Source organism: Trachemys scripta, chromosome 11 (genome assembly GCF_013100865.1).
Source record: "Trachemys scripta elegans isolate TJP31775 chromosome 11, CAS_Tse_1.0, whole genome shotgun sequence".
Classification (NCBI taxonomy): Eukaryota; Metazoa; Chordata; order Testudines; family Emydidae; genus Trachemys; species Trachemys scripta.
Window position 1 is genome coordinate 55,253,267 of NC_048308.1, and position 14,903 is coordinate 55,268,169.

Sequence of the window (14,903 nt, forward strand, 5' to 3'; positions counted from 1 at the left end):
CCCATCAAGTTGCCAGATAGGAAGCCATATAATAACAATAATAAAAAAAAATCAGGGATAAACATAGAAAATAAATAGGAATTCAAAAATAGTCACCACACCCTGAGAGCAGGCGGCAGTTATCAAAAAGCCAAAGCAACTCATTGTGAAGTGGTTTTAATACATAAACAAGTTTCATCTTTAAAGAACTCATTTCACAGTCTATACTTTCGGATTGTAAAGTTCTGTCCCATGCAATTTTTATTATATATGTGTGTGTGTGTGTGTGTATATATATATATATATATATATACACACACACACACACACACACACACACACACACACACACACACATATACACACACACACACAGCTGTAAATTTTCCTTCATTGATTTCATAGGTCTTTTTCTTCCTGTTAACTTGCTAGATGTCCCTTTCATAAATGCAAGATTAAAACAGGCATAATCCTATGTGATTACAACTATTATCTCAGTCAAACGTAGAAGTGTAACACTCAAGTGTCTGTGTCAAGGTGATGTTTTAATTGGACGATGCTGAATTCATTCAGTTTTCACACGGATCGTGTGCAACAGAAATAACAACAACAAATGCAAAAAGAGGGGAAAAAACAAATTAATAAAAATAAACAGAAAATCCTTGGATCAATGTATTGCTTTCTGTATCATGGGCTCACATTATCTCTGGTCAATTTCTGAAGGAGTTGCCTTGCTTTTGTCAGGATTCTCCTCTTCCGGTTCCACTTTATACATTTCCTCGGAGCCTTCTTCACTGTCATTCTCCTCTGATTCAGTCAGCAGCTCCTCATCTTTGTACTCTGCCACATCAACCACTGTTCCCAAATGCTCTTTTAGCTTCCCGTGGTGCTTTACGTGGTAACGCTGGTTCTGGAAGAATTTGATGATCGTGTGTTTGGGCAGATCCAGCTGAGCGGACAGAGTGTGAATGGCCTCCTGGTCAGGATACAGGCCTACATCATGGATAAAACTTTGAAGGATGCCTAAAGCTTCCAAGGATATCTTGGTACGGGATCTTGGCTTTTTGGCACAACTGTCCTCAGCAGGTGGAGGTGGGGCCTCTTCTCTTGGAGGTGTGTTTTCCTTTGCAGGCTGGGACTGCTGTCTATGCAGGACCTATATAATTAAACATATACACATATTCAATGTACTTTCTGCACAATTCAAAAATGTGGCCAGTCCTCTGGTTAAAAAGGCCAATTGAGATATGCAGCAGTTGGACAGAATTTAGACAAGGTTTTATTTTACCCTTTAGTTCACAGATGTACTTGTGAATTTTTATTCTCTATTCCCTTTCTTCTCCACAAAGCAACTGCACCGTAAATGCAGATTCAGAAGGACAAAATATGAAAGGCCAAGTAAAATGGCCAGAGCTAGATATTAAGTCGGGGGTATTGTAGACCAGTGGACATGGGAGTCAACTGGGATTCAGGATAGCTTGGTTCTGTCCCCAGCAGATTAAATTCCACCTCCACCACGGATGGTCAGTGTGACCTTTGGCAAGTCACTTCACCTCTTTGTATCTCTCTTTCCCCTCTTACTCTTTGTCTTGCTTATTTAGCTAGTAAATTCTTTGGGACAGGGACTGTCTCTCAGTATGTGTTTGTGCAGTGCCTATCACAAATGGATCTGATCTTGGTTTACATGCTACCGCATAACAACAATATGATTTGGTTTAAACCCTATGAGAACTGCTTTTAGACAAAGACTTATATAATGAAATTTTTCAGATAGACGTGGCAATATTTTCCTTTTTTAAATGTAGTTAAACTTGTCTTATCCAAGTGATGCTCAGACTGAGCCTCGCAAGCCGCAAGTGACGCTTTAATGGGTCTCCTGCAGTTCTTTGCAGCACATGATATTAAAACACTGATTTCATTACTAACCAGTCTAAGTTATTAACCAATCAGGATGCTTTTACTATGTTATTATTTTATCAACTACAGATGGTTAATAATACTTGGTCAGTCATTTTGCTGTGAGAATTTTATATATATATACATACACACACACACACACTCTCACACACACACACACTCACACACAGAATGAAACAGTGAATTCACCCTACTTTGGCTCTTTAGGGTAATGATGATCACTAATTTGGCTCCTGAACCACTGAGGTCTGAGTATCACTGTCAATCACTCACTCAAGGGACAGACAAACTTCAGCTGCTTAAAAGAGATGACCTTGCAGTGAAGGAGGCATAGGCACCGATTCCATGGATGCTCCGGGACATGCTCTGCACCCACTGGCAGCCAAGCTCCCCTCCCCCTCCCGAGTATGCCGCGTCCCCGCTCTTCTGCCTACCTCCCAGCGTTTCCCACTGCCAAACAGCACTTAGGACTTTCCAGGAGGGAGGGGGGAGGAGTGGGGACGCGGCACGCTCAGGGGCGGAGGTGGAGAAGAAGTGGGGCAGGGGCGGGGACTTGGGGGAAGGGGTGGAATGGGGGCAGGAAGGGGATGGGGATTTTGGGGAAGGGGTGGAATGGGGGCAGGGCAAGAGTGGTGCAGGGGCGGGGTCAAGCACCCACCAGGAATAGTGGAAGTTGGTGCCTATGGAAGGAGGGGTAGTGTTGTAACCAGAATGGCTAAGGCAGAAGTTCTCAAACTGTGGTCTGCAAGCTCCATTCAGGTGGTTCGCGGATAGTTCCCTCTAAGGTGCGCGCCTGGGTGGCCACACACAAGAGAATAGGGGCCACCCACCTAATTAGTGAAGCCGCACAGGTGTGGCTCCCTTAATTAGGTGCCTGGACCTTGGAGAAGACGCACATGTAAGGTGAGGTGGTGGCCTTGAGGGGAATAAGGGGTAGGTAGGGGGGAGGGGGCAGTGGGGTGAGAAGAGGGGTGGGAGGAATTTGGGATGTGCAGGGCTGCGATGGCCAGAGAAAGAGGTGACTTTCCCCAGATCCAGGGCTGCGGCTGCTGGGGAGAGACGGCCCTCCTTCCCAGCCCCATCTCAGGGGCTGCTGCGGTGGGGTAGAGAGGGTACATCCATCGCATTAGAAAGGTAAGACTACTGATATTAAAATATGAGTTGTGTGCTTTTATTTGTAGAACAAAAAAATGGTTATTATTATTAAGGTTTTTTAATATAGCGCTTTTATCCAAAGCTCTTTACAATAGTTAGCTAATGGTACAAACAACATTTGGAAAGATCATTAAGTGGTCCGCCGAGACCCTCAGCAATTTTCAAGTAATCTGTGAAAAAAAAAAAAGTTTGAGAACCACTGGGCTAGGGGATACTTTGGGGAAAGTCTCTGAAGATAAGTAGTTGCCTTGTGAAGGGTGTCCTTTGAACAGTTTTCACTGCACTAGGTCTGTATTAATTTTGTTAACTTAGTAGCCTTGCATTCAAATAATTAATTTTCCTGCATTCTAAGGAAGCCTCTGGACAAACACAGTCTCTGACCCTCTAAAGGGTTTTCACCACTATTATAATATCTACTTTTTGGAGGCAGATTTAAAGAAAGCATCTGTAATTCCTATAGAATCCTAAAAGCCATTTATAATTACTCAGAAAGGACCTTACTCAGCCATTACCTCAGGTGAAACTTCCATTGAATTGTTAGAACTATATCGGAGTTACAGATGCTTTCTTTAAAGCGAAGTCCATAAAGCAGATATTATTGGCACCAAAAAAAAACAAAAACAAAAAACCCACCACAGGATTGAAGGCTGCCTTTGTCCAGAGGTTTCTCCAGAATGCAGGGAAATACCGATCAGAACTCAAAGCTACCGAGCTAACAAAATCAATATGGACCTGATATTTCACAAAATAAGAGGAAATCTTGTTTCCGCACTTGAAAAGTATGCTTCAAGTTTTTGCTTTAAATATTCAAACATCTTGCATGTAAATTATCATTAAAATCAACCCTACATTAAAATGGTTTAGAAGAACTAAAATGATAGAAATTTGTTGAGGGTTCAGACCGAATTTTATATAAAGGTAGCTATTCTCCCCAAGAAAGCCAAGATATAACACATACACACACACAGTCTGAGCAGAACCTTGCTAATTCAAACTAATACCGGAAGAAAGGGATCCATTGTGGATTGCCAAATTGAGCATACAAGAAAACAAATATTAAGGTATCTGCATCAGAGTGACCTTTATTCATTGTCCATCCATGCCAGAAGAAAGACAGGAGGCCATGGATATGGTTTAATTAGGCTACAACTGTATTCACGTATAATATCTGGGAGTACTTGGCAACAAATTGTACAATGCAGGAAGGAGCAGGTTGGCTCCCTGCTGTTCAAGATGTAGGTGCCCTAAACCCTCTTCTTCAGCCCCCCTTAAAGGGACCAGGAGAAGGAAGTGGGGTCAGCTTCCCATTGACAAGACATAGGAGCCCCAAGCTCCCCTGCTCAACTCCCATTTTATCGGATAACTGTATCTCTTCCATACTGAGTACCTGCACTGGACATCCACCACATATACGCATGGAAGAATCAGAAGATTAGGGTTGGAAGAGACCTCAGGAGGTCATCTAGTCCAACCCCCTGCTCAAAGCAGGATCAATTCCCAACTAAATCATCCCAGCCAAGGCTTTGTCAAGCCGGGCCTTAAAAACCTTTAAGGACGGAGATTACCTCCCTAGGTAACCCATTCCAGTGCCTCGCCACCCTCTTAGTGCAAGTGTTTCCTGATATCCAACCTAGACCTCCCCTACTGCAACTAGACCTCCCCTATTGCTCCTTGTTCTGTCATCTGCCTTCAGGTAGTTGAAGGCTACTATCAAATTCCCCCTCACTCTTCTCTTCTGCAGACTAAACAAGCCCAGTTCCCTCAGCCTCTCCTCGTAAGTCATGTGCCTCAGCCCCCTGATCATTTTCGTTGCCCTCTGCTGGACTCTCTCCAATTTGTCAACATCCTTTCTGTTTTGGGGGGCCCAAAACTGGACGTAATACTCCAGATGTGGCCTCACCAGTGCCGAACAGAGGGGAATAATCATTCCCTCGATCTGCTGGCAATGCTCCTACTAATGCAGCCCAATATGCCGTAAGCCTTCTTGGCAACAAAGGCACACTGCTGACTCATATCCAGCTTCTCACCCACTGTAATACCCAAGTCCTTTTCTGCAGAACTGCTGCTTAGCCAGTCGGTCCCCAGCCTGTAGTGGTGCATGGGATTCTTCCGTCCTAAATGCAGGACTCTGCACTTGTTCTTGTTGAACCTCATCAGATTTCTTTTGGCCAAATCCTCCAATTTGTCTAGGTCACTCTGGACCCTATCACTATCCTCCAGTGTATCTACTTCTCCCCCCGCCCCTCCCGAGCTTAGTGTCATCCGCAAACTTGCTGAGGGTACAATCTATCCTATCATCCAGATCGTTAAAGATGTTGAATAAAACCGGCCCCATGACAGACCCCTAGGGCACTCCACTTGATACCAGCTAGACATCGAGCCATTGATCACTACCTGTTGAGCCCGACAATCTAGCCAGCTTTCTATCCACCTTATAGTCCATTCATCCAATCCATACTTTTTTAACTTGCTGGCAAGAATACTGTGGGAGACCATATCAAAAGCTTTGCTAAAGTCAAGATATATCACGTCCATTGCTTTCCCCATATCCACAGAGCCAGTTATCTCATCATAGAAGGCAATCAGGTTGGTCAGGCATGACTTGACCTTGGTGAATCCATGTTGACTGTTCCTGATCACCTTCCTCTCCTCCAAGTGCTTCAAAATGGTTTCCTTGAGGACCTGCTCTATGATTTTTCCAGGGAATGAGGTGAGGCTGACCGGTCTGTAGTTCCCCGGGTTCTCCTTCTTCCCTTTTTTAAAGATGGGCACTATATTTTCCTTTTTCCAGTCATCTGGGACCTCCCCAGATTGCCATGAGTTTTCAAAGATAATGGCCAATGGCGCTGCAATCACATCAGCCAATTCCCTCAGCACCCTCGGATGCATTAGATCTGGACCCATGGACTTGTGTATGTCCAGCTTTTCTAAATAGTCCTTAACCTGTTCTTTCACCATTGAGGGCTGCTCACCTTCTCCCCATACTGTGTTGCCCAGGACAGCAGTGTAGGAGCTGACCTGGTCTGTGAAGACTGAGGCAAAAAAAGCATTGAGTACTTCAGCTTTTTCCACATCATCTGTCACTAGGTTGTCTCCCCCCTTCATTAAGGGTCCCACACTTTCCCTGAAAGTTGTAACATTATAATCCCCCTACTGCCAGCTCGATCCAGGTAAAGAGGGTCTTTACAGGGCTACGTGGGGTATAAATACAGCCCACTCTTCCGGTCAGCAGGAAGGGCAACACAGTGTTCTTGTTCTAACCTGGCCTCAACTGCTTCCTGCCCATCCCTTTAAACTTTCCCCCTTCTTCTCACTTGCTGTAAGGGAGACTTAAGGGGCAAGGCTAGCCGGACAAAGACCCACTCTCATAAAGGTTTCAATGGGCACATTTATTTGGCCAAATGCCATATTTTATTTATCATAACTCCTCACACTACACTAATAAATGTCCTGGAACATATTTTGTAAAAGTAATGCAGTCTCAGTAATACGACACCTCACAGAAATGTGCTGCTATTAAACTATTGCTGAAAAGTGAGTTGAGATTGACACTTTCACATTTAGGGAAAGATTATGTTCCCTTTACTCATGTTACTCCATGAGTTGTCCCACTGAAATCAACTGGGCTACTCGACAACTAAGGTACTACTCACTGTGACTCAAGGAGGCAGAATCTGGTGCTCAATTAGATTGGTTCTACTCCACCCACACACTCATATGTGTGTTTGTTTGAACAAAAGACAATCTGTATAGAGATTAAAAATCCATACAATACCAACAATCAGCCCAGAAGATGAAAAATCACATCTGTAATGATACAGTAACTGCTGGTGGTGGAGAACTCTAATGCACTGAGCAATAAAATAGTGGTAAGGCCTAAATAACGTCGACCAATTAAAATGAATGTTCCTGGCACTCTTGCTTCACCACTTTCAAATAACAGAAAGTTCGTGTGGTCCACTGTGGCATGCTAGCATCAGCAGAAAAGTGAGAACTACAGTACTTCAACATCCTAATTGCATTAGGCATAAAAACACTAGGGCAGCCCCGTGGTAGGGCTGCCCTCCGCAGTTAAAAGGCAGATGTCAGCACTGGTGAAATGCAGGTTGGTACAGTTCTGATACGACCCATCTACAGGGAGGAGTGTTCATTGAATGCACGCAGTCAATATCAATGGATCAGAGTTCCATTTCTGTACATACAAACACGGGATCAGAGACGTTGCATTAGTTAGGAAAAAAAGACAAAACCAAAATGAAAAAGCTACATTTTCTGTTATGCCGGTCTCCTGCAATAAAATACGCATAACGTTTCAGCTAACTGAATAATTAGACTATTCTCTGGAGATTTTATTTTGTCCATGGATTTGTTTCTAAGAGATTTTCAGTCATATTTTTAGATCATAATGATCTGGCCCAGTGTATGTCCTCTCACAGACCATTCCTGAACAGTCTCCAATAGTTGTGTACCTTGGCATTCTACAACACAGAGCAGTCAATAACAAGAAGTTTAACTATATGAACAAACTGACAGTATGAACTTCAGAAAGCTGCATACTAGAAGCCTCAAGAAATACTGCTTATCACAACTTGGGCAGCAGCTATTGTAGGTACAAAAGCATCCAGAAAGAGTATGAGTTACTCCGTTTGTTCGTGTTGGAATTGGAAGTGAGACTTTTTTTTTTTTCATTCAATAAACAGCATGAGAAGTGATCCATCTGAAAAATGTTACAAGACTTCCAATCAAATATAATGATGAAAAAACCCCAACAATACAGGATCCGCAGCAGTAAAAGGTTTAATTTGAAGGAAATGAAGGGATGCCTACAGCATCTTCAAAGCAATCAAATCACCAAAGAGAGGGCTGTGCAAAAAAAAAAAGATAAATACAGCGTAATTTTTTTTAAACCTTTCTGAGATGAAGCAACCTTCCCTACCCTTCCCAGAAGGGAATATGCTGACCATGGCTGCTTAGTACAATATATTAAAAAAAATTAGGTTTTGTCTGAATTAATATTTTCTTTAAAAACAGTCTTAATTTTGCTTTCAGTTACACCAATGTAAATCTACAATAACCCCATTGACTTCAGTGGGATTACTCTGAATTTAGACTGGTGTTAACAGCAAATTGTAGTGGTATTATATGCATGTATAAATACAGATACACACGGACAGATACACACTCTCTGCAATTCCTCCAAATACAAATAATAAACAAACAATTTTGTATCTCCTGATTCCGTACGTTATTCACCTATTTTGAATTAGTCAGAAGTTTGTATTTCTTTGCATTTGTATTTGTATTATTTAAGTGAGAATTAACTTCATGTTTTGTAAACAACTCCTTTGGACAAGCTTCATAAAATGCACTAGTTGATTTCTGCTGTTTGATTATTTCATTTACTGTTCTGCACACTACATCGTCACAAAGGAAACTATATAGTTTATTGTAGTTCCAGTTCTAGAATTTAGGGTCATCATTTTTCTGATTTCTATGCAAAATTCCTATGGACGTTAATGGGTGTTCTGCACACCACATTATGTACGCTTGGATTTTTGGTCAATGCTGTTCTGGCTCACTTACAGAATAAAAGCATCACTGCAGATTCTCTTTATAGCTAAAGGATGGGGTATGTGCATGTGTGTCTACACACATGTACAGGTAGCAAGTTATAATCGGGACCGGTCAAAGAAGAATATGCATGAAGTGTCTGCTGGACTGTGGAGGGAGGATACAGAGAAGAAAGACATATGCAGCAAACACATTTTTCCAAAATAAAACTGGTTATCTGCTTGATGGCAAGAGACTCATATGTACTATACAGAGTCTGTTCCCACACACCTCTCTTCCCTGTCCCAGGAGCATGACCATGCCTCCCCATTACTTAGACATCTCCATGGCCCCCTAATCACTGAAGGATTCAGTTCAAATTTGCCTCCTTTGTTTTTAAAACTCTCCACTGACTTGCTCCATGCTTGTCTCACAGTTCTCCTTTCCCCACTCTCCTCCTGCTCCTCTAGCACGGTTCTCCTCTGTCCCTACACACCAACGGTGGATGACGTTGTGTAAGAGCCTCCTTCTCTGCATCTTCTGGCCTCTGGAGCTGACTTCCTGTCTCCTTGCCTCACTACTTCTCCACCTACTTTCAAATCTAATTTGTATATATCTATCTCGCTCCTTACCTATAAGGACTTACTTTTCTGTCAGTCCAATAGATTTAATTTTCGAGCTATAAAAGCAGTATTACACTCTAAGCCATTTTAGAAGTTGTCCAAAAGATGCTGTATGAAATAGAACTTTATTCCCATGTACTCTAAACACACACAAACATTCACTTTTCATATATGAGCCACCGCCGACAGAAAACGTACAAAAAAAGCTAATACGATGGAGGTTGACTTAAAAAGATAGAGTGACTAGTCTTAAATCGCACAGTATTGAAATATGTTTTGAAGGCCACAATGAAAACCAGCTGGGAGCCATGTGTAAAATATAATGGTACATGCCTGCAGGGAAGGAAGTAAGATATTGAATGATTAAGTTTAGGAAAGTATATAATGTAGTATATCATTACGGGAGTGAGCTGGATTACTGGTCATAAGCTAAGGTTTTGTGATCTTTTTAAAATCTAAAGCAAAGAAATATTGGGGTGGGGGAAGGGGCCACTGCTCCATTTTACAGGTAGCTGCTCCCCATCTCTATTAAGATAATTTTGGATGAGAATACAGGCTTCAGGTGAAGACTACCAGATGTAGGTCCCATAGAAACAAACCAAACTGGACAAACTCCATCTAACTACAGTTCTCCATCAGCACAATATTCAATTTTGGCTAAATTCATTATTTCGTTAACATTCATTTCCACCCCACTCTCTCCCCATCTAGAGCTAAAGATGACAACATGGCCGGTCATTAAGGGAACATGTACTCTCCCACCCCCCAATAAGACAATCGAATAAATAGATGTATGTGTTGCATTGTGCATTGAACGTCTGCCAGCTAGCTAAAGGTTAACAAAGCTTACTTTGTGAAAAACAGGTTTTGTTGCCTATATAACTGTCACAACTGATTAGAAACAGGAACCACATTTCTACATGATTTGTGTCATCAAAACCCCAAATTCTTTGTTTTACAATGTGGTTCAATTGTTTCCTTCTTAGCAAAGAGAATTAGTCTGTGAGATCATTACTTCTAACACATTCTCTCAGAAATTGTTGAAGTTATTATTAGGTGTCCCCTCACATCCTCATAGCCATCCCTGTCACTGTGCCATAAGATTACCTTCCCAAAGGAGAAGACAGTAAATTTTCTAAGTACAGGCTCTCTTTCTGCAGGGATTATATTGCCAGAAGTGACTCAAAGCAGCTGGAGGCTCTGAGGATGGCTTACCCTGGGCAATATCAGTTCCCATAAAGCTACTGTAACATGAAGTCAGAGGCAGTAAAGATTCAGTAGATCTTGCTTTCTCTTTTCTGAGGAGAAAGAGCACCCCGCTTGGCAAGAGCCCTAACACTCCCTGGGCCAGGAAACAACCCGCACCTGGAATTTATACTACTATCCTAGACAACCAAAAACTGTAGTTGCAACAAGAACTCTTACGATGCCGATTATGGGGAATTTTAGTGTACTTGGGCCCATGAAACCCTAATGCTAGAGAGATACAAGAGATTACCAGAGCTTTACAAAACAGTGGTACACACACACTTACACCAGTTACATACTGCATCCATTACAGACATTTGGTCCCGATCCTACTCCCATTAAAGTCAGTGGGATTTGTCACCAACTTCACTGAGAGGAGGACCAGGTCCTTCATGGGACTTTCAATTCACAACTTAACACATTAAGCATCCACTTAAGTACAGATACTTTCCTTGGCCCTAATTCAAAGTTCACTGAAGTCAATGGAAAGACTCCCATTGAGTTCTGTGGGGTTTGGATTAGACTCATAATCACCATTTGCAAGACTTAACTTTGCAATCAAAGGGTTCCTATGCTGCTCTGTCAGTGGCTACATACCCTCACACCTCACAAGCAGGCTATCCCACTCCCCAAGACTTGGATTAACCCTTAGCATGCTATCATTTACTATTACCAGCCAGCCAAAAGTCATGCCTAGGAAGATGTACTATCTAGCTATATTATATCAATCCATTGGAGACACATACAGATGTATACACACACAGCTCTGTATTTACATATCTTGCCCACAGACTGCAAAGAGTTAGCTTAATACATTGTATTGTACAAGAATAGACCAGAACAAGACACTGCAATAAACAAAACTACACATGAACAGGATTTCCAATCTGGGTCACACTGGCAAAAAGCATTAATTAGATAGAATTCCTGTGCTGAGACACTTTACAGGCTTCTAGGAATGTCTGCATGAGAAACTGTAATAGAAGTTACAATTTGCACCTGTGCTTATTTTTCCTTTTAAAGTACTGGTGTGAGACTTTTTTTTTTTTTTTTGCGCCTTGCAAAGTATACTCATTTAGATAAATATTGCAGCACTAGTTACAGCCCCAAATGAAGTATTTTCTTTGGGTTCATTCACATGCCTGTGATTTTACCTCTTGACACCATAAAGCTGTGTTAAAGATTGTGGTTTAGTTCCATGGCTTTTCTTGGATTATACAGTATCCTAAGGTCAAAAGTCAGAAAATCCAAACTGTTATTAAAAAAGAAAAAGTATCTATGAAGTGATGACAAATTGCAGACTACAGGTGTTAGATTACATTTTGACTGCAGGCAGGTTTAATATACTTTGGTTTCCTTTTACAATTGCTCCTAGCAGGTACTGTTATGGGTAAGGGATTTTAAAAAAAAATGTGGTGTTCAATAAAAGAAGACCATGTCAAAAGAAATCAATATGAGCGTGCAAAATGGTAGGAAGTCTGACATGGATATATATGTTCACTTTCATCTAGTTTTAGTCTGAGCTTCCTTTAATATTGTAACCAAAATGCTAGTGGCATTTCTGGTGTATTGTTTGTTTTTTTTTTAAATGCAGTTTAATAATTGCTTCACAAGAGTAAACACCAGCACCAAGGATAATCATACAATTTGTGATATATAATGCAACTCCTTTTACCAAATAAATCTTTATGGGTTAGTTGGTTAAAATGATCTTTAAACCAACAGCCCTAATTCTTCTTTGCAGCTGCAAAGAGACAGTAGCTAATTTGAAAAATAAATAAATAACACAGCCACACAAGCGATATAGAAGGGCTTTCATCTGCAACATATTAATTATCTGAGCTAGGTGGATAGGGAAAAAGGTTCCACAAGGAATCCAAACTCAGGTACAAGCCCAGTTTCGAAATGGGAATGAGGAACTAGTTGAGTGCAATTCATTTCAACAGCTTCCCAGCATACATTCCATATGCTTCCTTTTGCTTTATGGCAGTCATGTTGCTTAAGGGCAAGAAATAAACAATGATCGAAAAAAAATGGCAAGAGACAGAACAAACACAGAGCTTCTGAAACAAGGGATCGATCCTGCATTCATTGTGCACCCAACAGTTTGCAGAAGACTAGAAATGAAGGACTGAGCTATCATGGCGTTCTTAATTTTTTTTTTTTTTATTAGAGCAGCAACAAACTTTAATTGCATTTCTAGATAAGGGAGACAAAGGAGTGAACTGTTCCATCCGCCTTAAAAAAATATGAGTTGGAAAAAAGTCCAGTAGTGTACTGCATTTGCCATCACATCAGAAGTGATAAGTGTAAAGTGTTAGCAAAATTCAATTAATCTCGTTGACTTAAAAAAAAAAAAAAAGGTGTAGTCTCCCCTCCTAGCACACATTGCTCCCATTAATGCTAATAGGGGCTTAGCATGCATCAAAGAGCAAATACACCACAAAACATTTTTAAAAGCTATCATCACTGGAGATAAAATATAAATTACAGCCTGATTACACTGTGCTGCTAAGAGGCTACATGTGTGATATGACTCACAGTGACAACTGGGGATGACCAGATAACATTTGGACAGGTCTATGGTTACTATAAAAAACATCTGGGCATGGGAATTTTTTTAAAACATAGAATTACGGTCTTCACAGTTGTTTGAAGAATGTTTACAAATCAGTCTTAAAAAAGAGAAAAATTTCTGCCATTACTTTACCACAATCATGACCTTATTTTCCAATAATGCGTGGCTTATTTCCCCTTCCTGATCTAGGTTAATAGACAGCACGTGGCTGCACAAGAGTTACTATTTTGCCAGTATAATGTTTAAAACATTTACAACCCTGAACATGCAAAGTAATTCATGGGTGTCTGGATGGGGTGACTTTTCCTCTGTAACACTAACTAAACTCTTCACACAAAAACACAAAGAAAACGTTCATTGCCGTGCAGTGCCTGGGAACTACCTGATTTTACAGTAGAACGTAAATGAACTCAAGCTGATGATCACTGGATTAGCTCTGACTTTCCCATCTCTTTCTAGTTTAAGCCAGATCCTTCGGTTTATTCTACGGTAGTTTTATGTGAAAGAGAATATGCTCCTCTCCAATATCTATCTGCACTATGAGAATTTTATAAACAACATTGTTTACCCAACAGGTGGAGCCATTACATACCTACTATGTGGATACGCACTATGTGGAAAACAGGCCAGATTCACTCCAGCTTCTGCTGGTGAAAACCAGGCTGCAGGGTCTCTGACGGCAGAAAGGCCCCATTACAGATGTGGGTTGTAGCACAGGGTGGCTGCAATCTATCATTTTAAAGAGGGTGAAGGAATCAGCCCAAAAAGTGGGCAGCACAGGCAGGGGATGTGGTATGGCCATTGCAGCTGGTGGATGCGCTTTGTTCTCTGCACGTGTCTCAACCAGCAGGGCTCTGATGGCTCCCTGGCGCAGCAAAGGCAGCCCTCTCCCTAGTGTAACTCGTGAAGGGATTTAAAGGTGAAAACTCTGCCTTACTCAGCCATCAGTAATGAGTCATCCTCAAAGTGCAGTGGCCACCAGCTGGAGTGACCAGGCCAATAGATGAGCACTCTAAATACCTAAGTCTCCTGAGTCTGAGAACTTGGCCAGGAAACCTCTGAGGTGACAGCTTTCTATCAAGATTTCTGGCAATTCCTGCTTCAGATTAGATTGCAAGTATTGTGAGAACAGCCTGGCAGAGCCTACACATAAAGTGGTGAGAAGAACTGAGAAGCAATTGGGGGAGGAGAGCATCACTGCTCTCTTCTCTCTGTCTCAGGTATCTCTGGGGTGCCCATCATCACAGCATCTAAATTGCCACCAATGTCAGGCTTGGATTCCTTCTGATCTCTGGTACAGCAGGACTTCCACAATAAAGGGCCTTTTGCTGAGAATGGCCCATCTCTGGCTCTTGGGGGCTGCATTATGGGCACTATTGACTGCCAACTAAGCAAGAGGAGGTGCCAAATGAAGAGGCTGCCTCAGAGGCATCCAGACACCATCTCATTGAGGGCCATAACAATTCTAGACGAAGGCCTTGAGTTGGCTCCAGAAGCTAAAAGCAGCGGTGGCTCCAGGCACCAGCGCATCAAGCCGGTCCCTGCCAATCCCTGCGAGGGCAGCAGTCAGGCAGCCTTCGGTGGCATGCCTGCAGGAAGTCCGCCGGTCCCGCGGATTCGGCGGCGAGTACGCCGAAGCCACAGGACTGCCAGATCACCCGCAGGCAAGCCGCCGAAGGCAGCCTGCCTGCCGTGCTTGGGGCGGCAAAAAAGCTAGAGCCGCCCCTGGCTAACAGGAAGTCACTAGAGAATGCAAAACATGAGTAGGGTGGTTCTGGGGATGTCTTGCTGCTCAAGAGGCAAGCTGCTGCATTCTGTATAAGCTGTAGCGTCTGTGCCGACCCACCCTCAGA

At 42.2% G+C, this 14,903-nt stretch overlaps 1 protein-coding gene across 1 annotated transcript in view; it reads right to left on the reverse strand.

Annotated features, from left to right (window-relative positions):
- Positions 1-295: 295 nt before the first annotated feature.
- The window catches only part of SATB2 (SATB homeobox 2), a 165,904-nt gene continuing 151,296 nt past the window's right edge, over positions 296-14,903 (reverse strand). The window contains exon 11 of the mRNA XM_034786406.1: positions 296-1,135. Coding sequence (XP_034642297.1) covers positions 680-1,135 — 456 coding nt within the window. The 3' untranslated portion in view covers positions 296-679. The remainder of the gene's footprint in view (positions 1,136-14,903) is intronic.